The sequence below is a fragment of the Anser brachyrhynchus genome (assembly GCF_964034855.1).
Source record: "Anser brachyrhynchus genome assembly, chromosome: 8".
NCBI classification, from domain to species: Eukaryota; Metazoa; Chordata; class Aves; order Anseriformes; family Anatidae; genus Anser; species Anser brachyrhynchus.
In genome coordinates, this window is record NC_137702.1 from 10,521,539 (window position 1) to 10,547,717 (window position 26,179).

A 26,179-nucleotide genomic window follows, 5' to 3' on the forward strand; every position below is an offset into this window, starting at 1 on the left:
GGCCCCCTGGGGTCACCACGCACCCTGTGTGGGTGCCTAGGCTTCCTTCCACCCACCCCATAACCCAACTCCGGCCCCACAGAGCCCACATCCCTTTTTTCAGCTGCCCCACAGCCCCCACCCGGGGGTGACCCCGTATCCTGCCCTGATCCCAAAGTGGGAAAAAGCGATTTATTGACGCTCCAGCAGTGCCCAACCCCACAGCCATTGCAGAGCACCCAGCCAGGGGCACTGCCTCTCCCCAAGCCCCCCCCCGGTGGGGCTGGGGAGGGCACGGCCCCTATTTGGTTTGTGGGTCCAGGTGCCGGTGGTGCTCGCGGGGCCGCGTGCCGCGCCGGGGCCGGCAGAGTCGGGCGGGCACCCCGCTGCCACGCCGCAGCGCGTGGGACCGCCAGGCTGCCGCGATGCTCTCCACCTGGGGTGGGGAGGGGGATGGGGACATGAGTGTGGCACCGACATTCCAGCCCCCCCAAAATCCAGCCCCTCCAAGGAGAGGGCGCAGCAGCTCACCGGGATGAGCAGGTCCCGCTGGTTGTGGCTCTCCAGCGTCGCCAGCTCGCTGGGTGCCAGCAAGGGCAGGCGCAGCTCCCGCACGGGCAGGGCGGCCACCTCGGGCACCGGGCGCTCCAGGACGGCCTGCAGGACAGCCATCAGGCACTGGGGGGGGGTGTTTTGGGAACCCCCCCCCCCCCCGACCCCGCTGTGCTGCACTCACCGAGCTGACGTGCGCCCACTCCCGCACGGCTTGCACCAGGTCCAGCTCGTCCACGGCCAGCCGGTCGCTGCGCAGCACCCGCGCCAGCACCGCGTCGGAGAGCTCGTGGAAGCCCCGCGTCCTCACCACCTCCTGCAAGATCACTTCTGGCACCAGCACCCACCCCGACCCCCTCCTTCACACCATCCTGCACCCCAGGACCCTGATCCCATCTGCCATCCCCTACGCGGCTCTCAGCATCTCCCCCCCTGCCCCCAAACACCAGTGGGTCCCTTTTCTCCCCTGCCCCCAGCCACCCCATCTTCACAGCCCTGCTCCCCTGGCTACCCCATGCCGTGTCCCCATTTGCTCCCCAAGCCCTGCCGTGCCCCCATTTCGGGTCCCCCCATAGCCCATGGCTGTACCGCAGTGCAGCTCTCGATGAAGGCCAGGCAGTGCTGCTGGAGGTCCGCCTGCCCGTAGGTCACCGCAGCCTGTGGGACAACACGGACACCTGCAAGGGGGCCCAGGGCAGGAAGGAGACCCTCCCCCTCCAAAAAAAGCCCTACAGAGAGCCCCCCCCCCCCCCCGCTGCCTGTTGCCACCCCCCCCCCAGCCTGCCCTGTATCCATATTCCCCACTGTAGCAGGAATTTGGGGTGCTCTTCTCCTCCCCCAGGAACAAAGCTCATCCCTGGGCTGGCTCTGCCCACTGCTGTGCCCTTCTCGGGGCACCAGGACATATCCTCGTCCCCCCCCCCCCCCCCCGTGGTGTCTGCCCATGCGTGTGGGGTGTTTGGGTGCTGTGCAGCATCGCCTGCCCTGCTGCCACAGTTGGGACCAGCGCTGACGCAAGCTGGGGGTGGGCAGAGCGAGATGTTTTCTTCAGGTTTGTTTTGTTCTGGGGTTTTGGGGTTTTCTGTTTGTTTCCTCTGAGCCCGTTTTAGCTCTGTTTACGCCACGGTGGTCAGGTACCACGTGCGCCGGGCGCTTCTGCACGCCAGGGCCAGCATCTCGCCCCAGGGGCATCGCTTCAGGCCTCGGGAGGTGGCAGAGATCTGCAGGATCACGAGTGTGGGGCCGGTCCTGGGAGCATTTCTCTATATCTCAGCAGGGTTTTGGGAACTGGCCCCGAAAACCTTGAGGATTTCCAAAAAAAACCCAGTGCCTCCCAGTTGCACACAAATGGTTGCAATATCCCTGCACTGAGGAGCTCTGGGTGGCCCTGTGTGGGGGACGATGTCCTGGGGACATTGCCCTGCCACACTCTGATGGCCTCGGCGGCCCTTGCAGCCCCAGTGGGACATCCCCAGGGGACAGGAGGGCTGCTGGGCTGGGAGGGGAGGGAAACCCAGCCTCACCATGCAGCCGAGGGCAGGGGGGGCCAGGCCAGCTCATGCCCCAAAACAGGCAAGGTTATTTTTACCCTCCGTGACGCTAATTGGGAAGCTGTCACTGGTCTTTCCCCAGACTGGTGCCCCCCCCCCGCCCCGAATATGGCCCGTTGCCCACGTGAGGGACCCAGGCACTGTTCCCCCTGGCACCAGGGGCGCCCAGGACGGCTCACCTGCAGCGCCTCGCAGACCTGCTCCACGCTCAGCGTGTCCTTGATGAACTCCACGCAGAGCTGGAAGGCAGAAGGGAGAGGGTGGGTGGGTGCAGCGGGGACCCAGCACCACTGCCAGCCCCATCTCCGTGATGCTCAGCACCCCCTGAGCCCCCAGGACATGGGACAAGGGACATGGGGCGGAGGTGCCTCCAGCCCTGCAGGGTTTCGTAACGCAGGGCTGGGCTGGGGGATGAGGGCATGCAGCACGGCGTGCGGGCAGTGATTCAGCCGGGGAGCGAGCCTGGGCTGACCAAACGCCACCAACCTCACACCCCAGGGCAGGTCACTTAGCCCTGGCCGTGGTCACAGCCCTGGTGACGGCAGCAGCTGCCGGGTGACCCCAGCTCTGCCCGTGGCTGCTCGGAGAGGGCAAACAAATCGTCTGCAGCCCAAAAAGCAGGTGGGACCAGACGGGCTCCCTGCTGCCCACCCCAGCTGCCTCCCACACAAAGGGGACCCGAGCCATGGGGGGGGGGGGGGGGGGGGGGGGGGGGATGTGGGGGCTGAGTGCCGCGGATGGGTCAGGGTCCCTGGGAAACCCAAAATGACGTGATGTGCGGGGAGGAGCAACCAGCTGGAGCAGAAGGGCCCTGAGTCACCGGCGGGGACTGGGAGATGAAGTCACGCTGCAGCTGGGGACAGAACCACGGGCTTCCCCGGCTGGCACTTGGTCACTTGACCCCCCCCCCACCCCCCTTCTTTACAGCCCCCCCCCCCCCAAGGGACGCGGGGCAGCTCGGTCCCCGGCACAGCGCGGTGCGGAGGGAGGGGAAGTGCTGGGTCACGCCATGAGCCCGGCCGTAACTCAGGAATGGGTCTGGTGACGTGTCCCCACTGGGACCCTTCAGCTCCCTCCCCTTCCTCGCCCCAGCCCGCTCCCCGTCCGTCTGTCCGTCCCCGGCCCTGGTGGCATGCTCCCACCACTCCGTTTCGCTCCCTGCTCCCCAGACTGGGGATTTCCCAACAGCAGCCTCCTGACATGGCCGGAGGCGCCCGTGGGCGATGGCGTTGGGGCTTTCCTGCTGCCCCTTGTGCAGCAGGACATGCGAGGTCCCGTGTCCCTCCCTGGGATTCCCCAGCTCCGGGGGCGGGGGGGTTCCAGCTCCAGGCTGCTGCTGACCCCCCCCCCCATGGGGACCCCTGCCCCAGAGAGACCTCCGGGGTCGGGGAACAGGGCTGAGCCTGAGCCGGTGGATGTGGGTGATGCACCGCGGTGCCGTCCTCAGGGCCACCTCCAGCCATCCTCGGGTGCCCCTCAGCACAGGGACATGGGGGGGGGACGCACCACCCCAGGTGCAGCAGGGCCATACCTTGCACAGGTCCTGCAGGCCGTACTCCACCGATGAGGTCAGCACCTCCAGTGCCTACAGAAATAGAAAATCCCGAGCTGGAAGGCACCCACGAGGCCCATCGAGCCCAAACTCTGTCTCCGTGCAGCACCACCCAAAAAATCAACACCCCCCCCCCCCACCCCCCCCCCCCCCAAATCCTCCTCCCCACCCATCCCCTTCCCCACTCACGATGTGGCTGTTGAGGGTGACGCTGTTGGTGTAGAGGAACTCGATGACGGCCAGGAAGACGTCGGGCTGCACGTTGCCCAGGACGAAGGGGCCCTGGGGCGGGACGCTGCCGGGGGGGTCCTCGCCGCCCCCCAGCATCCCCCGAAAAGCCTGGCAGCGGCACGCCAGCACGCAGCGGTGCGCGAACACCCGCTGCTGCTCCCGGCCCACCACGAAGGTCACGTCGCTGCCGAGGAGACGGGACCGTGGTGGGACCCCCAGGGGCTGGGACAGGGCACAGGGTGGCCCCCCCCAGCCCCACCACGGTCCCCTGGTCCCGGGAAAGGGAGTGGGTGAAGAGCAGGAGCCCCCATCCCAGCAGGGTGATGGGCTGGGAGAGGTGCACAAAGGCATGGCCCAGCTCTTGTGGGGACCAAAAGGATGTGTGGGGATGAAAGCAGGGCCCTCAGGGACCTCTGCAACGCTAACAGCAAAGGTATAAATAAATAACTGAATAAATAGCTCCGTGGCCCTGGTCAGTGGGGCAAGAAGAAGGGAGCGAGGTTCAGGTTGAAGGTTGTAGGATGCGGGGTGCAGAACATGAGGCGCGGGGTGCGGGGTGCAGAATGGAGGCCGCAGGGGGCACGTTGTAGGTTGTGGGACGGAGCTTGCAGGGCAAAGGATGCGGGAGAAAGGCTGCCAGATGCGGCGTGCAGATTTCAGGCTGCGGGACGCAGGACGGAGGCTGCAGGATGTGGGAGGCAGGAGGCAGGACGCGGGGTGCGGGCTGGGGACAGCCGGGACCTCTCGGCCGCTTCCCTTCTCAGCCTGCGGCGTTTTCTCTGGGATTTCTCTTCTGGGTGGCCAGCATTTGGGCAGGGACGGGGATTTCCTGTGACAGCACCACCAGGCCTTGGGCATGAAGGGGCAAAGAGACCCACGCAAGGCAGCCGCCCAGCTCCGCTCCCCGCTTTGGGAGGACGAGGGCAGGATGTGGCCCCTCACCGCCAGGGGCCCGGCCGGGCCTTCACCTGCCCCGGGGCTGCGGGGCGATGGAGGCAGCAGTGACAGAAAGCCTGGGTGGGGATCGAGCAGACGTGGGAGACGCCACCAAGGCCATGCATGCACCACGGGAGCTTCGGGACGTGCCAAAGCCACGCACGCCCCCATGGCCTCCCCCTAAGGGCCCCCAGAGCCCCGCAGAAGGGCTGAGGGCCGCGGGGAGGCACCGGGGGGCTCGGCATGGCGGCGAGGGAGGGTGGGGGGGGGACGGCGGCCCCTCACCTGAACTGGGGGTTGTTGACCAGGGTGCGGAGGGCGGCGGTGAAGGCGGCCGCCTCGCCCTGCAGCCGCGCCGAGCAGGATCGGGCCATGGGGGGAGGCGGCGGAGGAAGGCGGCGCGGGAGGGAGGGAGGGAGGAGGCCGGCGGGAGGCTGGCCGGCACGGGGAGGCCGCGGGGAGGAGGCCGCCGCAGCACGGCCCATCGCTAGGGAAAGCTGGCAGGAGGGAGAACGGGTTGGGGGGGCCAGGGGGTGAGCAAGGGGGGGGATAAGGGGGCGGCGAGCGGAGAAGCCCACCCTCGGCCATGCTTCACGCCAAGGATCTGTGTTTCGTGGGTTTGTTTAGGGTAGCGGCGAGCACAGGCGGAGTGAAAGCACACCCTGCCTTGCCCAAACCCAGAAGTGACGTGATGGGGGATGCCTGTTCCCCTTCCTCCCAAGCCCTAGGGGACGGGGACGTGGTGGGGTGCCCCTGGAGGGGCCCGGTTTTCCTTGCCAGCGATGGTGGGGGGGAGAGGCGGCAGCACCCAAGGGAGCGGAGTCCGGCTGCCAGCGTGCTTGGCAGCGCGAGCCGGCAGCAGGCTATAAATACCTCCGCGGCAGATAGGAGCACAAAGGCCGGCTCCACTTTCCCCAAATAGATCGCAGCACGGCCAGACAAAGGCGCATTGATGGGGTGGCTGGGATGTACCAGCTGGGCTGGGCTCCGACGGCGGGGAGAAAACCCTGCTCGGGGCGGGGGTCCCGGCCAGACCTGCTCCGATTTGGGGCATCACAGCAGCAGGGACCCCCCAGCACATTTTGGGGCTCAACTCCCCCAGCACCAGGCTGTGCTCCGTGGGTGCCCACCATCCCGTAGGGGTGCCCTAGGAAAGGCATTGCAGGGGGATAGGTACCCAAAAGATACGGGTTTATTTTGTGGGGGGGTGATCAAGCCTTTGTGCAGCTCACAGCTGGGGTGCAAAGCAGGGTTGCAAGCTTTTCCTTTGCTTTTGACACCCACGAAGCATTTTCGGGGCTGCCAGGAGATGCTGAGGTCGTAGGGGACATGCCCAGAGCTGCTGTCCCCAAGCTGGCTGTGGCCCAGGCTGCAGCTGGCACGGCTCTCGGGAGCTGGGGGCAAAAGAGGACAACGGGGCTGCGCGGGGACCGGGAAACAAAGAGTTACAGAGCCGTGGATGGGGAGCTGCAGTGTCACGTAGCAACACTTCACGCTCCAGGAGCTCACCGCGCTTGGACCCAGGGGACCGAGGGGAAGAGGTCGGTGCTGGGCAGCCGTGGGCACGGTGGCTGGAGCTGGGTCACGCAGGGAGCGGGGCTGGGGGCACGGGTGGGACAGGGTGCAGGCGGGAGGGCAGCGGGATGGCACGTGTGTAGGTGCAACGGGTCAGCCCCAGCTGGACTGGGGTCCCAGAGAAGTGCTCAGAGCTGCCTCTCCCCTCCAGCCTGCCCATATGGCCGAGCAGCCAGCCCCAGAGCTGGCCCCGTCCACCCAGGTGACGGCCGTGGATGGCACCGAAGCCCCTCTGCCCCGGACCGCCCGCCGAGGCTCCAATCCCACAGCCCCAGCACGGAGTACGGAGGAGGGCAAAGCACCACAGCTGCTCTCCCGCCGCAGCTCCATCCTCAGCACCCTCCCGGCACCCCTGGCCAGCCGCCGCAGCTCGCTGGGGGCAGCCCCGGGGGGCAAGCGCCCCTCCATCGGCCCCTGGATGCTCCACAGCCGCGTGAGCTTCTCGGGGCTCCCCCTTTTCCAGCCCATCCCCGAGATCCGCCTGGAAAACACCTACAGGATGCGGCCGGACAAAGGCTGCGGGTTCAACGCGGGGCGGGTGCAGCGGGTGCTGGAGAGGGTCCTGGCCGGGGTCCTGGGGGGCACATCCTACAGCCCCCAGGGCAGCGCCCCGCTGGTGCACAGTCTGGCCGAGCTGCTGCGGTGCCGGGCGAAGGAGGTGGTGCCACCCCGCTACAAGCTGGTGTGCCACGTGCTGCTGGGCCAGCACAGCCAGCAGAGCCTGCTGGTGGCCAGCCGGGCGCTCTGGGACCCCGAGAGCGACAGCTTCGCCTCGGCCACCTTCTCCAACACCTCCCTTTTCGCCGTGGCCACGGTGCACGGGCTCTATTTTGAGTAGCGGCTGCCTCCTCCCCCCAGCCAGCCCTGGAGGGGAAGAGCGGGTGGAAATAAAGGGATTTGCACCAGCCCCGGGTGGATGAGCTGTGGTGCACATGGGGAGCCAAGGGGATGGCCTGCGGTGCCCCTGGTTGATGCACACACTTCAGTGGCTTGCAAGAAGTCCCAAGCTGCAGGAAATCCAACCCAAAAAGCTGCATTTCCCTCAAGGCTGGGAGCAGGCAGCAGCCTGGGGCTGTGCCCTGGAGGACACGGAGCAGTCCAGCCCCTTTCCCACAGCCCAGGCTGCTCGCAGGCAGGGCAGGAGGTGAGGGAGCTTGTTCAAAGCGAGCCTGCAGAGCAGGCTGAAGTCCCTCCTCTTGCCTGGCTGTGCGCCCAGCTCCCATCCCGTGACACCAGGCAGCGCAGGGCACCCCCCAGCCCTGTCCCTCGGGCAGGAGTCACAGCCCCTGCTTCCCCCGGCACAAGCCCCAGAGCAGCTGAGCATGACACCAGGGGATGGGTTTGGCAGGAGCAAGGAGAGGCTGAGGCAGCTCCAGGGCTCTGCAGCTATCAGCAGGATGCAAATCCTCCTCCTCCTGCCAGCCCCAGAGGCACAGAGGTACAAGATGAGGCCCTTACACCCATCCTGGCTCTCATCCTTAACATCTTTAGGGTCTGCCTAAGGCACCCAGGTCCCCCACCAGCTCCCTCTCCATATCCCCATCACGCCCATGACCCCAGTGTCACCAGGAGCAGCCCCAAAGCAGGGATGAAGATGGGGATTGCTCTGCTCCACTTTGTGACCCCAGACCCAGCTCCAGACACAGCGGACGCAGCTTGCCCTTACACAAATAAAGTTTTATTGAGGTAAGTCAGGGACAGGGGAGCTGCACATGGACAGACCGAGAGAAAATAAATAATTCCATATAAATAAGATGCATAAATAGTCCCAACCTGGCAGAGACTGCCTCGAAACAAGAAACCTGCCCCAGGTCACAGCCACACAGGGGCTTTTCCAGGCAAGCCCACAGATCCCTTCCCCCTGCCCTCTACCAAACCTCAAGTTGTACCAGACAAGTCACAATTCAGGAGCAGCCGGGGCCCAGCTTGGCCCCCCCTTAGTGTAGCAGTTGTGGAGCAGCACGAGCCAGCCCACGCAGCGCCCCACACCCCTGTCCGTCCCCTGGGGGGGGCCTTCTCCACCCCACAGCACCAAGCCTCGAGCTCACGGCCATGCAGAGGGGAAAAGGCAGCGATTGCCCACAGCCAGGGAGCAGCACGGGTGTGCAGACCTGCTGCCGTAATCACAGCCACGTGTGTTCAGCGGGTGGCCGCTGAGGTCCGGAGTCCAGCTGAGCACCACAACGCACCTCCCATCCCACGGGAAGGCAAGAGGAGACCTCTACGTCCAGAGAAGGTCTCCCCAAAGCACCACGCTAGGCATCGGCCCGCTCCTGGAGGAGCTTGAGGATGTATCGGAGGCGCTGCTGGAGCTCCGGCGAGCAGCCCAGCTCCTGGATGCTGCCCAGCTTGTAGGTGTAGGAGTTGCGCTCCCGGTTGATGTAGGTGACAAGGCAGGAGTGGTCAGGCTTGCTGATGATCACCTTGGTGTGGTCATTGTAGAAGTTCACCTAGGAGACAGGCGGGGCTTGGCTTAGCCTCCCGCAGCGCAGCAGGAGCGGGGACGGAGCCGGGCTTCCTGCCTCAACCCGTTCCTCCTCCCCAACCTGCCCGGGAGCAGCCCCACGGCAGGAACGCACCGATCCGCCGAGGTGCCTGCCTCCCAGGGGGCTGGGGGGGCTGCCACCAGCAGCTGGGGCACCAGAGCAGCACCCCGCACCCACAGCTGGTCTTCGCATTTGGACCGTGGTGGGCAAGGACTAACCCGGGTCACGAGTCCCCTGGTGGCTTCCCAAAGTGGCATCCGCACCGCACCCTGCGCATACCTGGAGGGTGCCACTGCTGAAGAGCATAAGCAAGGCCTGGTCCGTCTTCACCCACTGCAGGAGGAGCAGGGCTGGCTGCCCAAGGTCATCTATGCTCGGCAAGTCACCTCCCTCGGGGAGAAAGGTCTGCGTAAGCCCCTGGTCCCACACCGGTCAGCGGTGCCCTGCCAGCGGGGGACAGCCCCAGGGGCTCCACCCGGCCACAGCCTGCGACCAGGGAGCGCCACCCAGGTGGCAGGGTCACACCGCATCCCAGTGACCCACCCAGCCGCGGTCCCAGCGCCTACCTTCATGAGGTGCTGCTCCATGTAGGACGCGAAGTAGCGCAGCACGCTCATCTGCCCCTGCAGCTGCTCGGGGACGGCGGACGCGGGGAAGGCGAAGTGCTTGCTGTTGGTCTGGTTGTAATGCACCGTCCTGGCAGGGGGCACACCGTGAGCTCGGGGCCACCACCCGGCACAAAACCACCTCCCCCCCCCGCACAGCCTCCCCTCGCCCCTTTTCCCCCCCACCCGTGGGGCTGTCCCAAGGACGCCAGCCCCTTCCCCACCGCTCACTTGTGGTTGGGGGAGAGCGCCATGTGCGTGCCGTTGTTGAAGAGGACCCCGATGCTGCGGTTGGAGAGCTGGTAGCCGAAGCCGTACTTGTTGGAGTAGTCCACCCACTTGCTCACCCAGACAAACTGCTCGTGCCGGGCCAGGGAAGCCGGGTTTCTGTCCGCTGGTGGAGAAGGGAAGGGGGTGAGCAGAGCAGGCACCCCCTGCTCAGCTCCCTGCTGCGGGGTCGGGCGGTATTTGGGGTTCCCAAAGCAGCACCCATGCCTTTACACCCTCCTGGGGCAGCCCAGCTGGTTTACCTGGGGGCATGCAGGAGAGGCAGGTCCGCAGGAGCCGGACGGCCGACTCGATGATGGCAGAGGCGGTGATGCAGTCTTCAAAGGCTGCGGAGGGAAGATGAGAGGCCGTGAGTCAGCCGGCCCCGCTATCAGCCGGGGCAGGGCAGGAAGCTCGGGGCAGGTGGGGTGGCCCCGGCAGGCGTTGCTCACCCTCGCAGCTGCTGGCCATCGTCCCCCGGATGGACGGGGACACGGACTTGTGAGAGGTCTCCTCCACCAGCGTCTCCACGGGGCTGGAGCCGGTGCTGCGGCAGGACCCGGGGGTGGCCTGGGGGGGGGGGGGGGGGGGGGGGACACGATGTCAGCACCATCCTGCATGCTGCCCCCCCGCCCCAGGAGGGGTGCGCGTGGACTCGGGGCTGCTCTCACCTCATTCCCTTCCACCGTCTTGTAGCTTATCTGCCGGCAGATCGAGGTCTTCATCAGCCCGGTGACCAGCTTGGAGATGTCGTCCTTGTCCTCCGAAGGGCCCTTCTTGGCTGGGGGAGGCAGCAAGCCGTGAGCACAGGGGATGGGGCCATGGGGCCACCCCCCCCCCCCAGCAGGCTCAGCACGGGGTGGCAGGCGGCTGCCTCCCGCTTTCACTTCCCAGTTCTCAGGCAGCAGCACGGGGTTTCCAGGGGGAACTGTCCCCGAGGGTTACGGGGCAGCATCCGCTCCCCAGGCGCACGCCCATGCCAGCCACCAGCAGCGGAAGGGCAGGGACAAGGCAGCGAGTGCTGGCCCCAAGCAGGGGACACGGGGACCCCCCAGCAGTGATCTCCAGGAAGCAGGACCCGCTTCTCCCCAGAGAAAGGGTCACCAGGAGGATCCCGTGCAAGCGCGTGGACTCACCCTTGGGTTTCTTCTTCCCGAAGAGCGTCTTGGTGACTTTAGCAAAGAGACTCTTTGCTGGGTTGGGGGGGCTCAGCTCCGGAGCCATCACGCAGCTGCTGGGAGGGAGCTTCTCCGGCGTGTAGCCCTGCGGAGGGGTGAAGGCAGAGGTTTGGTTTCCACCACCCACGTGCTTCACAGAGCTGCCCCGGGCTGACCGCAGTCACTCGCAGCCCTCCTGACAGCCAGCTTGCATTTCCGTCAGGCCTTGGCTCCGGGCCTGGCATTCGGGTATTTGGGGATCAGCGGCATGGGAAGCAGCCTGTGCTGTGGGGACAGGGCAGCAGGGAGCACGCCGGATCCCTCGGTCCCTCCGCAGGCAAGGACAGCGCCCCGCGTGACCCCAAAAGCCTCATCCCCCCCTGCTAAGGGTCGAGGCGGGACTCCTGCCTGCTCACCTTGAAGAACTCGTGGTCCAAGATCTCCTCGAGCGTGAGGCGGTCCTGGGGGTTGCGCCTGAGGATGCCGGCGATGAGGTGCTTGGCGGGCAGGGAGAGGAAGGCAGGCAGGGTGTACTCCACCTGCTTGATGCACCTGTAGGTCTCCTTGAGGTCCGAGGTCTCGAAGGGAGGGTTCCCACACAGCAGGGTGTACCTGGGAGGGGACGCACGTGCCACGGTCACATCGCCGCCGGGTTCGTGACTCAGCAGCACTTAGAGCGAGGAAGCTGGTGGCGTTGGGCCGGCCACACCTGGCTGGGAGCACCGCTTCCAGCCCGGCAGGCTGCGCACACATCCGGCCACGCTTCCTCCTCGCGGCTGCCGAGAGCAGCAGGTGAGGAGTCCCGGGGAACCGGGACAGGGCTGGCAGGAGGCAGCAGCCCCGTGGCCCTGCCCCACGGCCCTGTCCCACAGCAGAAAGCCACGCAGGAAGCTTGCGGCAGCGGCCGGCGAGGGCTCGAGTCACCGAAGCGATCGCTCCCCGTGCAAACAAGCTGCCAGCCACCGATATTTTCCGTTGTTTATCACGCTTGTGGGGTGGTTGAGCTTTGAGACAGAGCGCGGTGTGACACCAGGGCCTGCTGCTTGCAGCACCCCGGGGTGCCTGGGGGCACCTCTCAGCAGGATCCGGCCGCTCGCTGCCCCCCTCCCCCTGCCCTTCAGCATCCCATCGACACAAATTGCAATGGGACTTCCCCATGGGGCCCCCCACAGCCCCCACCCCACTCCGTGCACTTACATGACGCAGCCTAGCGACCACACGTCCGACTCCGGGCCATGGCCCTGCCGCAGCAGCACTTCGGGGGCCAGGTAGTTGGGGGTCCCACAGATTGTCCTGCGGGGCAGGCAGCCAGCTCAGAGCCTGCTTTGCATCTCCCCCACCTCTCCATGCCTGTGATTCAGCCCGCAGCCCGTTCCCCTCCCTAATTTGAGCCCCACAGGCTCTCTCCATCCACAAGGAGCCCCCCCCAGCTCCCGGGGGGCAGCAGCAGCTGCTCGTGGCGAGCCGTCGGGAAGAGCTCGTCCTAGACACAGCCGGGAACAGAGCCTTTGTGTCCCAGCCTGCACACCCGGCCGGGCACAATAGCCATAGCGAGCGCATTGTTCTCCCCGAGGGCTGCGGGCACGCTCCTGGGGGAGCCACAAAGCCCCCAGCCCCCTCTCCTCGCCTGCAGCTGGGGCAGGAATTACTACAAGGAGATAAAGGGAAGCTCAGACTTACTTTTTCTTCTGGTCAGAGGCGTCCTGGCAAGCAGCTAGACCGAAGTCCCCCACTTTCAGCTCCATGTTTTCATTGATGAAGAAGTTGCCTGCAAGACGACAGTGACATGTCACCCCCCATCCCTTCGGCTCGCTGCTCCCCACGTGGCTCCGTCCCCAAACGTGACACTCACCCAGCTTGAGGTCCCGGTGCAGGATGCCCTTGAGGTGGAGGTATTTCAAGCCGGAGATGATTTGTTTGAGGTAATAGCGCACTTCAGGCTCCAGCAGGGTATGGCGGGCCTTCCAGATGTGGGCCAGCGACTGCAGAGGGAGAGAAGGCAGCTCGGTGATGGCGGGCAGGGAGGGCAGGCAGCCGTGCTGACTAAGCAAGGGGCCGGCAGGGTCAGAGCCAGTTCTTCCAGGAGTTGCACAAACAATTGTCCTGCCATGGCCGGGAGCTCAGCAGGCTCCCTGCTCAGCACAACCAGGGGAACCACTGGGCTTTTGGTGGTGGCGCTGGGGGCTACGGGCTGCCAGCACGAGCAGGCTGCTTATGGAAGATGCGAAACCCACGGTGTCCCCAGCGCCACGCAAAACCAGCACCTCAGACAAAACATCCACTGCTCCACTCGGGGACACGGAGCCCTCACCTTCCGGCTGCAGTGCTCCAGGAAGATGTAGATGTTCTCCGTGTCCTCAAAGTGGTGGGAGAACTTGACGATGTGCTTGTGGTGCAAGTCGCGGTGCAGCTCGATCTCGTTGGTGATCTGAAAGGACGCAGAGGCCGCGGGTGAGCGCAGGGTGCCCGCTGGAACCCCAGCGCCTCCCATAAGATCCCCCGGCACCTACCTTCTCCCGCTGGTGGGGTTTAGCCACCCGGCTGTGAGGAATGACCTTCACAGCGTAGGTTTTGTTGCTGGAGAGGTCCGTCATTTCATAGCATCGTGCGAAGCCGCCCTGCAAGGGGAGAAGAGGTGGTTGGGGATGGTGACAGACAGCTCTCCGCCCCTGCCGGCTCCTCGCAGCGCAGCCCAGGGAGCGTCACACGCCGCCGGCTGCTGCGTCGCCCACTGAGATCTGAACCACGATGCACTCAAGCCGGGATTTTCTTCACCCAGTTCTTGTAAAGCCTCCCGGGCATTTTTCCTCCCACCACTACTGGACCCAGGCGTCTTTCCAGATGACAGATCGCCCGGAAAGCCCTGCGCAGGGCAGGGGGACCGGAGGCCACCGAAAGGCAGCGCGCGATGGAGACAGGTTTTTCCTGCCGTGATGTCAGCCTCGAATCTGCACACTCAGCTGCCGAGCCCGCCCGGGCCGGGCTGGGAACAAGCAGCCTCCTCCTACACAGCGCTCGCAGCGGGAGGAAAAGTTGCGTGTGCCGCAGCCCGAGCGGCCGGGCCGGCACCCCTGGGAACCGGGGCAGCCGCCGGCCCACGCACACCCCGCGGGGCGCCCCGAAACCGATCGCGCCTCCGATAAGGCGGCGGGGCCGGGAGCCAGCCCGGCTGATTCACGGCTCCCGGCCCGGTACAGGGGGCGCGGGGGGGGGGTCGAGGGGGGCGGCGGCAGCAGCAAGGCCCCCAGCCCCCCTCCCAGCTCCCACCCCTACGGAAGCAGGGGGCTCCCCGCGCATCCCGCTGCCGCCCCCCCCGTTGTCCCCCGGTACCTTCCCGAGCAGGCGGCCCTTGCAGTAGGAGCGACCGGAGAGCGGGTCGGTGATGAGCCGGGTGGTCTCGGCTGCCCGGTTGGGCGGCGGCGGCGGGGAGGGCGCGGGCTGGGCGGGCAGGCGGGCGGTGGTGGCGGCGGAGAACGGGGGAAAAAGGCCGGCGTGCTCCATGGCGGCTGCGGGCACGGCCCCGGTCCGGCCCCGGTGCTGCTCCTGCGGCTCCTCCGCCACCGGCGGCCCCGCGCACGTGGCCCCGCCGCCGCCCCCCGACTTGGCGCTGGCGCGCCGGGGATCCCGCCGGTTTTATCAATGGGCGCGCTGACGTCACCCTCGGGGCCACGCCCCCCTCCGGGCGGCCCCGCCGCGCTCTTAAAGGCGCAGCAGCACGGAAAGGGGGGGGGTGGGGGAGGGGAGGGGGGCGGTGGGGGTCGTGTGAGGGCAGCCGGCCGCTGTCACCCTTCTGTAGAGGTTTGGGGGAAGGAGCCAGCCCTGCCCCTACCGGGGGGGTCGGTAGATTCACACCCGCCACAGATGTGCCCCCCCCCAGGCCCAGAGACCCCCACGGACAGGCTCCCCTCCAGGCACACGACCCCCATAGACACAGGGATCCCCCCCCCCGAGACTCAGAGACCCCCACGGGCACGCAGAGACCCCTCCTCAGCTCCCTTCCGTCCCTCCCGAGACCCGCAGACCCCCCTCCCCACGCACGTCTAGGGGGGATTTTGAAGCCCACCTGTACGCTGCAGACCCTGACCCCCACACACCCACCCTGGATGCAGCCAGGCGCCCCCCCAAAGCCCCCACACTGTCCCAGTGGGGTCCCAGCCCACCCCAGGTGGGGCACTGGGGACATGGGGGGGCAGTGGAAGATGCAGGTGGGCTGCCTGGCCACGCTGTCCCCTGGGTCTGTGCCTTTGTGCCACGCTTTGCTGGGTCTGGCCGTGCTGGCCCCGATGTGCAGTGGTGCCCAGAGGGTACAGTGGTGTCCGCAGGGCGCTGAGCCACCGCGGTGCTGCTCTCTAATGGCCACGGGGAAGACACGTCTCAGTGTCACCCAAAATAGGCCGCGGATGGATGGATGTAGGGCAGCAGGACTGGCCAGAAAACCACGGCACCCCGCTCTCCCGGATCAGCAGCGTTGCAAAAGCCCCTCGAAAGCAGATCCTGCTGCCCTTCAGGGTAGCGGGACCACGTGCAAGTCCCTCGCTCTGTGCCAATTTCCCCTCTGCTCCCCCGAGGCAGCTCGGAGCTCTGCTCACTGATGCTCAATGTGCTCCTGAACACGCCGAGGGTTTCGCGTGAGCACCCCTGGCCAACCGGCCCCCGCATTTCGCAGCACACCCCCTCTCGTCCTCCGGGATGAGAACTGAACAAACCTGCCCGGAGGGAGAGATGAAAGGATCCGGCCCTGTTTACTTCCCTCTTGGCTTTCAACCTTTCGCGGAGGAAGTGTGTGCAAACACTCTGCCCGGCAGCACACCCGGGTTCCCCCTTCGGGGAAAGCTGCCGGTTTCCACCAGGGCCCCAGGGCTCCCCTGGGCACGGGTGGCGTCACGGTGCACCTCTGCCTTTCCAACGGAGGCCCCGGCTCGGGGCTCCCCGGGCAGAGCTGAGTCAGCTTCTGGAGGCAGCGCGGGGGTGGAGGCACCCAAGGGTGCAGGGAGGCCCCAGGGAGGTGCTGGGGGCAGCGGGACAACCTGTGGGGGCTTGTCCTGGGGCCTCCTGCTGGGAGCCACCAGCTCTGCTGCTCGCTGCTGGCTCCTGGCTCAGTTTGGGCTAAGGTGGGTGCCCACATCCCCCCCCCAGGGCTGGGGCACCTCAGCAAGAGGGATGGAGCCCGGGAGCTGCTCCCCCCCACCTGCTGCTCAGCCCTGCCGTGATGCACGAGAGCATCAGAGCATCGCAGACGGGCGTTTGCCCACGCACCGAGCTCGGGCGGGTAGGAGGAGAGCGCGGTGTAAAGTCAGCAGCCTGCCGAGCCTGCAGAAGGGGAGGCTCGGGGGTGATCCCACTGCTTGCCTGCGCCTATCGGGCTGGAGCTACGAGGAGAAGGGAGCTGCAAGGAGAAGGGAGCTGCAAGGAGAAGGGAGCTGCAAGGAGAAGGGAGCTGCAAGGAGAACGGAGCCACCTCTTTGGGGAGGCGCCCAGCGGAACGAGGACAGGCACCCGCTGCAAGTTGCATCGAGGAAAATTCCACCTAGATGTCAGGAAATGTTTTTTTTCCCCTCGAGCGTGGTGAAATGCTGCAGAAGCCCGGAGAGGCTGTGGGACCTGTGTCCTCCATGAAGTTCAGACCCAGCCTGGTCCCCCCGTGACCCCCCCCGGTGTTGCTCAGCGGCAGCAGGAGCAGGGAAGCCAAACCCGGCTCTCTCGGCAGCTGCTGTAGGGTGCAGGCAGCACCCGGGCAGGAAGAGCACAGAAAGGGCCCTGGGACAGGAGAGCTGCCCGGGAGGGGGGGACAGCCCCGAACCTCTCAGGAGTGGGGTTTTCCCCCTCGCTCAGCGCTCTCACCCTGCAAAAGATGCCGAGGAGGAGGGGAGGGCGACGGAGCCGGGGAAGGAAGCGGCAGCCCCGGCTGGGGAAGTGCCGAGGGGAAGCTGCAAATCCAGGCAGAGCCGCCTGGAGGGAGAGATAAAGGGACCCCGATCCCTCCGGGTTAAGGCAGCACTTGGGTTTGGGGGTGTGGGAGGCAGCCTGAGCTGGGCAGGAGGGCAGCCCCCCGCTCCCAGCCCCGCTGTTGTCACTTCGCTGAGCATCGCCAAGCCGCTGCTCCCCCGCCGCGTGCCTCGGGTTACCCGGCTCCTCGGGGCAGCGTTCACACCGCCGTGAGCCCATGCCCGTGTTTTTGGGGTGTGGAAACGCAGCTCCCCGCTCCAGCGCTGCTTTCCCTGTAGGTTGTGGTGCTGTGTCCTCCTTCCCAGCCGGGTGTGGGGTGGGAGGAAGTCAGAAGGGGCCCGGTCGTGCTGGAGAGGGCGGCTGGCCCCGTTGTGGCCCCTTTGGTCCCCATCCCACCACCGCGTCCACCCCGCATCCTCGTCCCAGCGGGGCTGGGGGGCACATCGCTCCCCCCCAGGTGGGGAGCAGGGGGCTGGGACCTCTCCCCCCCCTCAGGAGAGCAGGGAATGGGGCAGACCCCGGCACAGCCCCTCTGCCATGGTTTGGGGGGGCTGATGCTGGGGTCGGGGAGCTCGGGGGGGCTGGGGGCTCGTCGGGGGGGCTGGGAGCTGGGGGGGTTGGAGGGGGCTCTGGGCTTTGGGGGATGGAGAGGGGAAGGTTAGGGAGGGGTGCCTGGGTCCGGGGTGTGGGGGGTGCCCTGCTTTTTGGGGGCACAGCGGGGCGGGCGGGAGCCCTGCGAGGGGTCGGGGCGGGGGGGGGGGGGGCCGAGCTCGGGGCGGGGGCCGGAGGTGCGGGGCGAGGCGGGCCCCAGGGCGGCCGGGTTCCGGCGGGGCCCCCCCGGCAGCGAGGCGGAGCCGGGCGGCGGCGGCGGCGGCTGCGGGGGGAGCGCGGAGCGGCCCCGGGGAGCATGGGGCGGGCGGCGGCAGGTGAGCGGCGGGGGGGGACACGAGGAAAAACCCGGGGGGGACACGGGCAAAAGCCCGGGGGGAGCAGCGGGACGGCCCCGGGGGTGGCATCCCCGGGGTGCGCGGACCGAGTGCGGGGCGAGCGGAGGGACCGGGGGCGTTATCGGGGTAGGGGTGGGGGGAGAAGCCCCCGGCTGTGGGGTGCTGGGCGTTGGGGCCGCAGCGGGGTGCCCATCTCCTCGGCTGTCCCGCAGGCACGGCGCTGCAGACCCTGTCCCTGTGCCTCCTGCTCGCCGCCAGCCTCGCCCAGGACCCGGCACCGGAGAGCTGCAACTGCACCGAGCCCCTGGACTTCGAGGCTTTCCGGGCTGCTCCGCTCGCCGAGAGCTGCTGCCTCAACTTCAGCAGCTCCAACGTCACCCTGCTGGACTGGGGGGCTCTGGTGGGGGTGCGGGGGCTGCGGGAGCTCGACCTCTCGCGCTGCGGCATCGCGGCCATCAGCAACGCGCAGGGCGTCCCCCCCGCCCTGGAGGTCTTGCACTTAAGCCACAACCAGCTGGAAAGCCTCCCGGGGGGCTTTCTGGAAGATGCCCCGAACTTGAAGATCCTCTACCTGGACAGCAACCAGCTCCGGGAGCTTCCCCAATCCTTCCTGAAAGCATCGACTCGGGTGCAGGAGGTCTACCTGGGCTATAACGCCCTGACTTCCCTCCCCGGCAGCCTCCTGCAGCCGTCCCTGCTCCAGCTCCAGGTGTCCAACAACAGCTGGGACTGCAGCTGCGCCCTGCTCAGCGCCCTGCAGGGCCGGCCCAGCCTGGCCGCCGGCCTCGCCTGCCACACGCCGGAGCGGCACCGCGGCGCCGAGCTCCGCAGCATCCCCCGGGACGAGCTGTGCCGCTCGCACAGCCTCACCGCCCTCTTCATCTGCCTTCCCCCCCTCCTCCTCCTCGCCAGCATCGCCTGCTGCTTCTGCAGGAGGAAGAGGAAAACCAACTACAGCCCGGGGGGCAGCCGCCCGGCCGCCACGGAGAGGGGCAGCGCGCCGGCGCCCCCCGAACCCCACCGCTACGTCCCCTACGAGCTGCCCGCTGCCCCCTCCGAGAAGGAGAAGAAGGTGCTGCTGGGGGGGCCGGCGCTGCTCCAGCCCTCCCAGGACCCTCTGGAGAGCAGCAGGGACCTGTACGAGGAGGTGGAGATCCGGGTGGGATCCCACGTGCGGCCCCACGACGGGCAGCGGGGCGCGGGGCCGGGCACCCAGCGGGGAGCCCCGGGAGCTGGGGTGGAGGAGCTGGGGGGCAGCGGGGCAGAGGGGGACACGGTGAGCGTGAGCGACGTCCTGAAGGACTCGGCCGACCGGGAGAAGATCTACATGAACCAGGCGACCAACTACTACAACCTGGTGCCCGGCATCGAGCTGGAGGACTCGGACAACCTGGAGTACGAGAACATTGACCTGCACTGAAGGGGGGACGGGATACGGGACTCGGAGGGCAACAGGGGGTGGCTGTGGCTGGGAGAGGCCGCGAGCCACCCTGCCGTGGCTTGCACTGGCAGTTTGTGAAGCTGCACCCCCAAATTCCCCCCCCCCACCTTCCCCTGCACTCCTGTGTGCACCCCTCGCTTGCCACGTGCTGCGGCTGGGCAGGGCTGCGAGCGGCTCTGGGCACCGGGGGGTTCTCTGCACGAGGTTTTTGAGGACGCAGGCACCCAGGAAGGACGTGGAGAGGAGCTGAGGGCTGCCCCATTTGATTTTTAGGGCCGGGTGACAACAGCGTGCATGCCAGGGCCGCGCAGCAGGGCTCTGTCCCCTCTGCAGCCAGCTGGCACCAGGCACGGACCCGCTGCCCCCAGCCTGCACGTATCAGGGTCTGGGGACGAGAAACGTGGTCTGCATGTGGGGTCCTGCGTGGGATTGGCGGGGTCTTGCTGCAAAGGGGAGCCTGGAGTGGCCCTGCCTGCTCCCCCAGCACGTTTCATGTGTCCTGTTCACACGAGCGCTCGTGCACACGCGTGTGCAAGGACTGGGCATGGATGGCCTTGCTCGTGCCGGGCCCTGCTCAGCAAAAGGCTTTTGTTTGCAGGGCGTCCAAAGGGTGCCACCGGAGCAGAGGGGTGCCCTTTGCAGCCTTCCCTCCCCGATGTGCTGCCCAGCCCTGCAGGAGCCAGCTCCTGATGCGAAATAAATCATTTTACTCTTGGCACCGCGGCTGCGCCCCGTCTCTGCTGGGCTGGGGGCGGTGGGTGCTGGCCCTCGGGGCTGAGCGAGCTGTAGCCCGTGATTTACAGCCCATGAAGGAAGCTGCCAGCCTGCCACGGGCACCGTGCTCACCAGCCAGGGCAGGACAGGCTGGGGGTGCTGTAAATTATCTCCCTGCACAGCCCCGTGGGTCGCATCCACCCATGGGTGCCCGCAGGGATGCAGACGGCCTCGTGCCCCATACCCACGCCGCTTTCTCCAGCAGGAGATGGACCAGGGGCGTCGGGGGATGCACCGAGGGCATTTCCCAAGCTGGAAGCCCCCAGCTCCGTGGGTCGGAGCCGTGGCAGGCTGTGCCGGGCCCCGTGCCCGGCAGGAAGGGAGCCGGGCAGGGCGGGACGCGGCGCTATGGCCGGCAAAGGAAGCGGCGTTTCCTGCCCGGCGCAGCCTCGCAGCCCGTGGCGGTGGTGCTCGCTCCTGCCTCGGGCTGCCTTGGGCTGGAGGGTGCAAGCACCAGCACGGGCTGGGGATGAGGACAGGGTGGTTTCGCTGCGTGTCTCGCTGCTCCTCACGGATGTTTCCCACTGCTTCACGTCCCGCTGGGGCATTCGCCCTCCCAGCGCCCTCCCTGAGAAAGTGGCCCCATGCCAGACGTCCCCAAACCTCCACCACCCCCGCCAGGTGCTGCAGCCAAGGGACACCCAGGGGACCCCGGCGTGCCCCAGCTCTGCTGCCCACCCTGCAGCTCGTGCTGTCCCCCAGCCCCCCTGGGGACACAGAGGGACCGGGAACTGCCGCAGAGCACGAGCAGGCAGCCCGGGGCTGGCCCCAGGACGTGGCAGCGAGGGGCGCGCTACCCACGGGCACCCCAGAAACACCCCGCAGCCACCCCAAGCCAGCTCACCCCGGGGTCACATTCCCAGGGCTGCCAGGAGGGGTGACAACCCCCGTCCTTTCCTCTCCTCCTCATGGAGCCCAAATTCAGCCCGCCAAGGGGAACGGCCCAAACCACCCCGCTGGCTCCTGTGCATCCCCAGGTCCGACGCCAGCAGCTCCCACCGAAATCTCCGGTGGCAGGGAGGTGTGACCGTCCCATAATCCCCTGTTCCCTGCCCGTGACAGCTCCAATCCATCACGTGGAGGGCTCGGCCGACGGGTTCACACCAGGGTATTTAGGGGGGGGAAGGCAACAGGTGCTGCTAGGGACGTGCAGAGCAGCGTGGGGAGGGCGTGGGGCGAGCCGGCCCATGGGCACCGGTGCTTGGCGTGGCAGCGAGCACGCGTCCCGGCCAGGCAGCGTGTACCCCGCTTCTCCCCCGGCAGTGAGATCGTCATCCGTGCCACCATGACCGTCTCCTACACGCTCAAAGTCGCCGACTCCCGTTTCGGGGGCTTCTCCAAGCTGCTCTTCCGCTGGAAGGGCAGCATCTACAAGCTGCTGTACAAGGAGTTCATCGTCTTCGTGGTGCTGTACGCGCTGCTCAGCGTCGTCTACCGGTGAGTAGGGGAGCGGCTGGGACCCCGCAAGGAGAAGGGGACCCAGGGGATGGCTTTTTTTTTGGGGGGGGGGGGGGGTCTGAGGCAGCTCGCCCCTGACCTCGCTGCGTGCCCGCTGCAGGCGGCTGCTGACCGAGGAGCAGAAGCGTCTCTACACCAAAGTGGCTCAGTACTGCAACCGCTCCACGGACCTCATCCCCATGTCCTTCGTCCTAGGTACGGGTCCCTCTCCTGCTCCCCCGCGGCTTGGGGATGCCTCGTCCTGCCCCCAAGCCAAAATTGCCCTGTTGCCTGGGGCCGGATGGCACTCATCTCCCAAAGCCACCGAGCACAGCTCCCTGGCCCTTCTCCACAGCCAGGGAAGAGCCGGGGATGTCCCCACCTCCATCTCTGGGGAGAGCAGTCCAAGGGGAAGGACAACGTGCTCTTTATCTCCAACCTGTCACCCCTGGAGAGCCGACAGGTCCCCCTGGTGTGGGCTCGTCACCTCTCAGAGCCCCCTGCGCCGTCTCCGCACAGGTTTTTACGTCACCCTGATCGTGAACCGGTGGTGGGCGCAGTACACCAGCATCCCCCTGCCCGACCAGCTCATGTGCGTCATCTCCAGCAACGTCCATGGCAAGGACGAGAGGGGTCGGATCCTGCGGCGCACCCTCATCCGCTACGCCAACCTCTCGGCCGTCCTCATCCTGCGCTCCGTCAGCACCAGGGTGCTCAAGCGCTTCCCCACCATGGACCACGTGGTGGAAGCGGGTGAGGGGGGCAAAACCTGGGGGCGGGGAACGGCTTGAAATATGGGGCGAGAGAGCTGGGAAGCTCAGCAGTGTCCCCGTCACCCGGGGGTGGGCTAAGGGGTGGCAGTGGGGAGCCCCTGGGTCCCCCTGCAAGCACCCCTGACCCACACGTGAGGCGGCATCCTGCCCCGATGTGGAGGGGTTATTTCCTTGCACGGACACTGCATGTGTCCCTAAAGAAACCCATGTCCCCTCTGCCCCCCCCCAGACCCTGGAAAACCCCACGTTCCTCCTGGGGACGGTCCCCATAAACTCCCTTTCCCCCACCACCGGCGGTCCGCGGCGCTGAGCCCCTGCCGCTCGCCCCCCCCCCCCCCCGCCCCGCCGCAGGCTTCATGACGCAGGACGAGCGCAAGAAGTTTGAGAGCCTGCACTCGGACTTCAACAAGTACTGGGTGCCCTGCGTGTGGTTCACCAACCTGGCGGCGCAGGCCAGGCGGGACGGCCGCATCCGCGACGACGTGGCCCTGCGCCTGCTGATGGACGTGAGTGGTGCCGGGCGCGCGGGGGGCACGGCACCGCGGGGCTGGGGGGGGACGGGACCCGGGCAAAACGCGTCCTTGTCCTCCCTGCCAGGAGCTGAACGCGTACCGGGCCAAGTGCAGCATGCTGTTCCACTACGACTGGATCAGCATCCCGCTGGTGTACACGCAGGTAGGTGACCGGACCCCCGGTAAAAGTGACTTGTTCCCACCGTGCGCCCGGTGCCGCCGGCGCACAGCGATGCGCGGGAGCACAGGGTGGATGGGGAGCGTGGCACGGGGGGGGGATCGCCCCTCGGGTGGGCTTCGGGCTTTAGCCCGGAGCACCTGAGGGCATCATCGAGCAGCAAAGCCTCTGGCAGCTTCACGTCCCCCCTCGCTGCCACCACTGTCCCCGTGCTCCCCGCAGGTGGTCACCATCGCCGTGTACTCCTTCTTCGCCTTCTGCCTCATCGGGCGGCAGTTCCTGGAGCCGCTGGAGCCGGGGCAGGAGGGGGACCTGGACATGTACGTGCCCCTCTCCACCCTCCTGCAGTTCTTCTTCTACGCCGGCTGGCTGAAGGTGAGACACGGCCGGGGGGGTGCCCGGGGGTCCCTGGCCCAGGGCTTGGCACCGGCCACGTCACGGCTGGTGTCCCTCGGGGACGTGTCGCGGCGGGGCACCAGGGGGAGGGAGGCTGCTCACTGCAGGGCACTGCCCGTTTCAGGTGCCCCGTGGGTGGCCCGATGGGAAGGTGTCCCAGGAGGGTGTCCCCGTCCCTGACCTCGTGTCCCCTGCCCCCTCCCTCCGCAGGTTGCCGAGCAGATCATTAACCCGTTCGGGGAAGACGACGATGACTTTGAGACCAACAAGCTGATAGACAGGAATCTGCAGGTGGGGTGTTGTGTTGGGCGGGCATCGGGACGTCCCCGCAACGTGGCAATGGGGACTGTCCCCCCTTCAGCCCTGCTTTGTCTTTGTCCAAAAGAGATTCCCATCTAGGTGCAGGGCTGCACCTTGTCCCTCCGTCCCCTGTCCACCCGTGTATCTACTCCCCCTGGCAGGGTCAGCAACCCCCTAGGGACACTCAGCAGCCTGGCACCGCTGCTCGTCCCCACCACCCAGGAAAGCATTTAAAAGAGGAAAACCCCAAATGCAGCCAGGGGATGCACCCGGAGCCTCTCTGGCTCCTTCCAACCCCTGCAAGGCTGGTGCTGGCAGCAGAACCTGCAGACACCGGGTCCTCACCCCCGTCCCCAGGTGTCCCTGCTCTCGGTGGATGACATGTACCAGAACCTGCCGCCAGCCGCCAAGGACAAGTACTGGAACGAGTCCACGGCTCAGCCCCCCTACACCATGGCCACTGCCGCCGAGACCCTGAAGCCCTCCTTCCTGGGCTCCACCTTCGACATGCGGTGAGTGCACGGCGCAGCCGGGAGCCCCAGCTGGAGACCTGGGGGGGGGTCCCTGCCTGCACCGTGTGCCCTGGGTGCCACCGTCCCGGCATGGCCCTGTGCAGGGCTGGGTGTCCCCAGGCCATCAGGGGGACCTTGGGGACGTGTGGCCGTCCCCACCACCCTGCCTTGCTCCCCCAGCATGTGCGAGGACGCGGAGCAGAGCCAGCCGGTGGAGGTCTCGCCGAGCATGCCGCGCATCCAGACGCCCCTGCTCGGCCGCTTCCTCGCCGCCGCCTCCCCCGCCATCAGCATCAAAAATTTCGGCCGGGGCGGCCGAGCCACCCCCCACCTGCGGCGTCCCCGGGGGGACGGAGCCTTCCCCTCCCCGCACCCCGGCCGCCCCGAGGACCCCGAGGCAGTGGATCGCATCGAGGAGGAGGAGACGGAGGATGAGAGCCGGGGCAGCGAGCCCCCCACGCCGGGTGGTCCCCTGGGGGGACCCCGGTCGCCGAAGGCCACCGAAATGCGGAGGAAGGAGCTGCCGCTGGTCCTGGTGAAGGCTCCGTCCAGCGAGAGCGTCGGGGCTGAGCGCCCGGGGGGCTGGGAGCCCTGAGGGTGCCCCGATGGCACCCCCGACCCTGTCCCCAGACACCCCCTTGTGCCCCCCTGCACGGTTTTTCTCCACCCAGCCCTGCGCCAGGTTGGTGGGGAGGTCCTGGTGGTTTCGGGGTTGGGCACGCAGCATTCAAAGCTAGCTGCTAGCCCCGAAATTGCAGGATTCAGCTCGCGTGCGTGGCGATGCCACTCACTGGTACAGCCACGCTCGCTCCCTGCTACCAAGGGCCAACAGAGGGGACAGGGGACAGCCCAGACACCGAGCAAGGGACAGGACAAGGGCATTCGGCGCCGTGCTGATGGCCCCCCAGTATCAATAAAGCTGCTGCCAGCGCCAGCTTTCAGGTTCGTTCTTGGCGGTGCAAAGAGGGTGGATTCCATCCCCCGGGCTGGCACCAGGGACTGTCGCGGGGTGTTAGACCCAGCGACAGAGCCAGATGCTGTAAAGCAAAAGGGCACACACGCCCCTGGCCAGCTGCCACCCGATCCCATTCCCATGTCACACCTACGGCACGGTGACAGTGCCGGCTTCGTTCCCACAGGCCCTTGCCCTTGGCTGCCGCGTTTCGGAGCAATGACACCCATGCAATTTATTAGCAGCGTGCACTGATGAATTAGGCATAATCCTGCTCGTCAGGGGTTTACAGCCCCTGCCCTTACCCTAACATGGCAATTGTCTCAGTTTCTCCCTCCGTACAAAGTCCCCCAGGAACACCCTGAATCCTGTTTGCTCTCCGCAGAGGGCGAGCAGGGAGAAGAAACAAACCCAGAGGAAGCAGCCGTGACACATCCCTCCCAAACGCCCTTTATCGCGTCCGCCCTGCCTCTCTGGAAACAGGCGTTGCTAGAAAGCAGGGAAAGTTTACCCGAGATCGCTATGGAGAAGGAATGTGCTTGTGCAAACGTCATCACGCCCGGCCAGGTCCCACCTCGAGACTCCAGGAGCGCCTGGTTCCACCCTGCGGGCACAGTGCCGGGCCGAGGCAGCGGTGCCGCGCTCCCACCAGGGCAGATGTGGGATTGGGCAGGCAGGGCACGCACCCGGCAGGCACGCACTCCAGAACCAGGTGCTACATTTATTTATTTAAAGTTGTTCATCATCGAACGCCCCAAAACATCTGGAAAGGCTCGTGCCGTTCACCGGTTTTCCAATCCCGCAGGCGACAGGGCGGAAAGCTGGAACTTGTACCCAGCTTTCGAAAGGGGCAGGCCACGGGGAGAGCCCGGCCCTTCTGCTAGAGGGGATTTCTCTGGCACTGGGATGAGACCGAGGAGGTCAGGGAGAGACCAGCCAGTCACTTAGCAGTGCAGCCGCATTCGGCGGGTTTGAGACAAGGCAGGGGACCCCGAGGTGAGCGTGCACGGGGAACCCCGTCAGCTCCCAGAGCTCCAACAGGGGCAGGCATCCGCACCTTCCTCCGGCAGCCTTTTCCCCGCCCGTCTGTTCCACCAGGTCACCGTCCCAGCGCCCCGTGA

General features: G+C 67.0%; 5 protein-coding genes across 5 annotated transcripts; 3 read left to right on the top strand and 2 right to left on the bottom strand.

Annotated features, from left to right (window-relative positions):
• Nucleotides 1–144: 144 nt before the first annotated feature.
• BTBD19 (BTB domain containing 19) lies at nucleotides 145–5,239 on the bottom strand. The gene is made up of 8 exons (XM_080603413.1): nucleotides 5,086–5,239; nucleotides 3,823–4,048; nucleotides 3,613–3,666; nucleotides 2,261–2,320; nucleotides 1,120–1,188; nucleotides 716–847; nucleotides 511–636; nucleotides 145–415 (listed from the first exon to the last, which is right to left on the bottom strand). Exons 1-8 carry the CDS (start codon nucleotides 5,172–5,174, stop codon nucleotides 281–283), a joined length of 891 nt encoding a protein of 296 aa, XP_080459539.1. The 5' UTR covers nucleotides 5,175–5,239; the 3' UTR covers nucleotides 145–280.
• A 299-nt stretch (nucleotides 5,240–5,538) lies between these two features.
• DYNLT4 (dynein light chain Tctex-type 4) lies at nucleotides 5,539–7,282 on the top strand. Its single transcript, XM_080603415.1, has 2 exons — nucleotides 5,539–6,341; nucleotides 6,527–7,282. Exon 2 carries the CDS (start codon nucleotides 6,536–6,538, stop codon nucleotides 7,211–7,213), a length of 678 nt encoding a protein of 225 aa, XP_080459541.1. The 5' UTR covers nucleotides 5,539–6,341; nucleotides 6,527–6,535; the 3' UTR covers nucleotides 7,214–7,282.
• A 749-nt stretch (nucleotides 7,283–8,031) lies between these two features.
• Nucleotides 8,032–14,515, bottom strand: PLK3 (polo like kinase 3). The gene is made up of 15 exons (XM_080603396.1): nucleotides 14,221–14,515; nucleotides 13,401–13,508; nucleotides 13,202–13,318; nucleotides 12,743–12,872; nucleotides 12,571–12,658; nucleotides 12,088–12,183; nucleotides 11,307–11,502; nucleotides 10,870–10,996; nucleotides 10,405–10,514; nucleotides 10,186–10,303; nucleotides 9,997–10,080; nucleotides 9,698–9,860; nucleotides 9,428–9,557; nucleotides 9,141–9,251; nucleotides 8,032–8,825 (listed from the first exon to the last, which is right to left on the bottom strand). The coding sequence occupies exons 1-15, from the start codon at nucleotides 14,389–14,391 to the stop codon at nucleotides 8,631–8,633; spliced, it is 1,944 nt and encodes a 647-aa protein (XP_080459522.1). The 5' UTR covers nucleotides 14,392–14,515; the 3' UTR covers nucleotides 8,032–8,630.
• Nucleotides 14,516–17,659: 3,144 nt separating this feature from the next.
• On the top strand, nucleotides 17,660–19,942 carry LOC308199351 (uncharacterized protein). Its single transcript, XM_080603412.1, has 2 exons — nucleotides 17,660–17,762; nucleotides 17,996–19,942. Exons 1-2 carry the CDS (start codon nucleotides 17,744–17,746, stop codon nucleotides 19,201–19,203), a joined length of 1,227 nt encoding a protein of 408 aa, XP_080459538.1. The 5' UTR covers nucleotides 17,660–17,743; the 3' UTR covers nucleotides 19,204–19,942.
• Nucleotides 19,943–20,081: 139 nt separating this feature from the next.
• Nucleotides 20,082–26,177, top strand: BEST4 (bestrophin 4). The gene is made up of 9 exons (XM_080603417.1): nucleotides 20,082–21,435; nucleotides 21,557–21,651; nucleotides 21,955–22,188; nucleotides 22,560–22,714; nucleotides 22,806–22,883; nucleotides 23,121–23,273; nucleotides 23,505–23,585; nucleotides 23,952–24,106; nucleotides 24,287–26,177. The coding sequence occupies exons 1-9, from the start codon at nucleotides 21,284–21,286 to the stop codon at nucleotides 24,699–24,701; spliced, it is 1,518 nt and encodes a 505-aa protein (XP_080459543.1). The 5' UTR covers nucleotides 20,082–21,283; the 3' UTR covers nucleotides 24,702–26,177.
• Nucleotides 26,178–26,179: the final 2 nt, after the last annotated feature.

What these genes read in the sequence shown, in the direction of transcription:
- DYNLT4 (XM_080603415.1), top strand. Translation starts at nt 6,536, where the DNA reads ATGGCCGAGCAGCCAGCCCCAGAGCTGGCCCCGTCCACCCAGGTGACG.
- PLK3 (XM_080603396.1), bottom strand. Translation starts at nt 14,391, where the DNA reads ATGGAGCACGCCGGCCTTTTTCCCCCGTTCTCCGCCGCCACCACCGCC. An exon ending in TGGACCACGAGTTCTTCAAG is followed by an intron (nt 10,997 to 11,306) that starts GTGAGCAGGCAG and finishes ACCCCTCCGCAG; the next exon opens with GGCTACACGCCGGAGAAGCT. An exon ending in TCAGCAGTGGCACCCTCCAG is followed by an intron (nt 8,826 to 9,140) that starts GTATGCGCAGGG and finishes CCTGTCTCCTAG; the next exon opens with GTGAACTTCTACAATGACCA.
- BTBD19 (XM_080603413.1), bottom strand. Translation starts at nt 5,174, where the DNA reads ATGGCCCGATCCTGCTCGGCGCGGCTGCAGGGCGAGGCGGCCGCCTTC. An exon ending in AGTGGGCGCACGTCAGCTCG is followed by an intron (nt 637 to 715) that starts GTGAGTGCAGCA and finishes GCTGTCCTGCAG; the next exon opens with GCCGTCCTGGAGCGCCCGGT. An exon ending in AGCGGGACCTGCTCATCCCG is followed by an intron (nt 416 to 510) that starts GTGAGCTGCTGC and finishes TCCCCACCCCAG; the next exon opens with GTGGAGAGCATCGCGGCAGC.
- BEST4 (XM_080603417.1), top strand. Translation starts at nt 21,284, where the DNA reads ATGACCGTCTCCTACACGCTCAAAGTCGCCGACTCCCGTTTCGGGGGC. An exon ending in CCCCATGTCCTTCGTCCTAG is followed by an intron (nt 21,652 to 21,954) that starts GTACGGGTCCCT and finishes GTCTCCGCACAG; the next exon opens with GTTTTTACGTCACCCTGATC. An exon ending in TCTACGCCGGCTGGCTGAAG is followed by an intron (nt 23,274 to 23,504) that starts GTGAGACACGGC and finishes CTCCCTCCGCAG; the next exon opens with GTTGCCGAGCAGATCATTAA.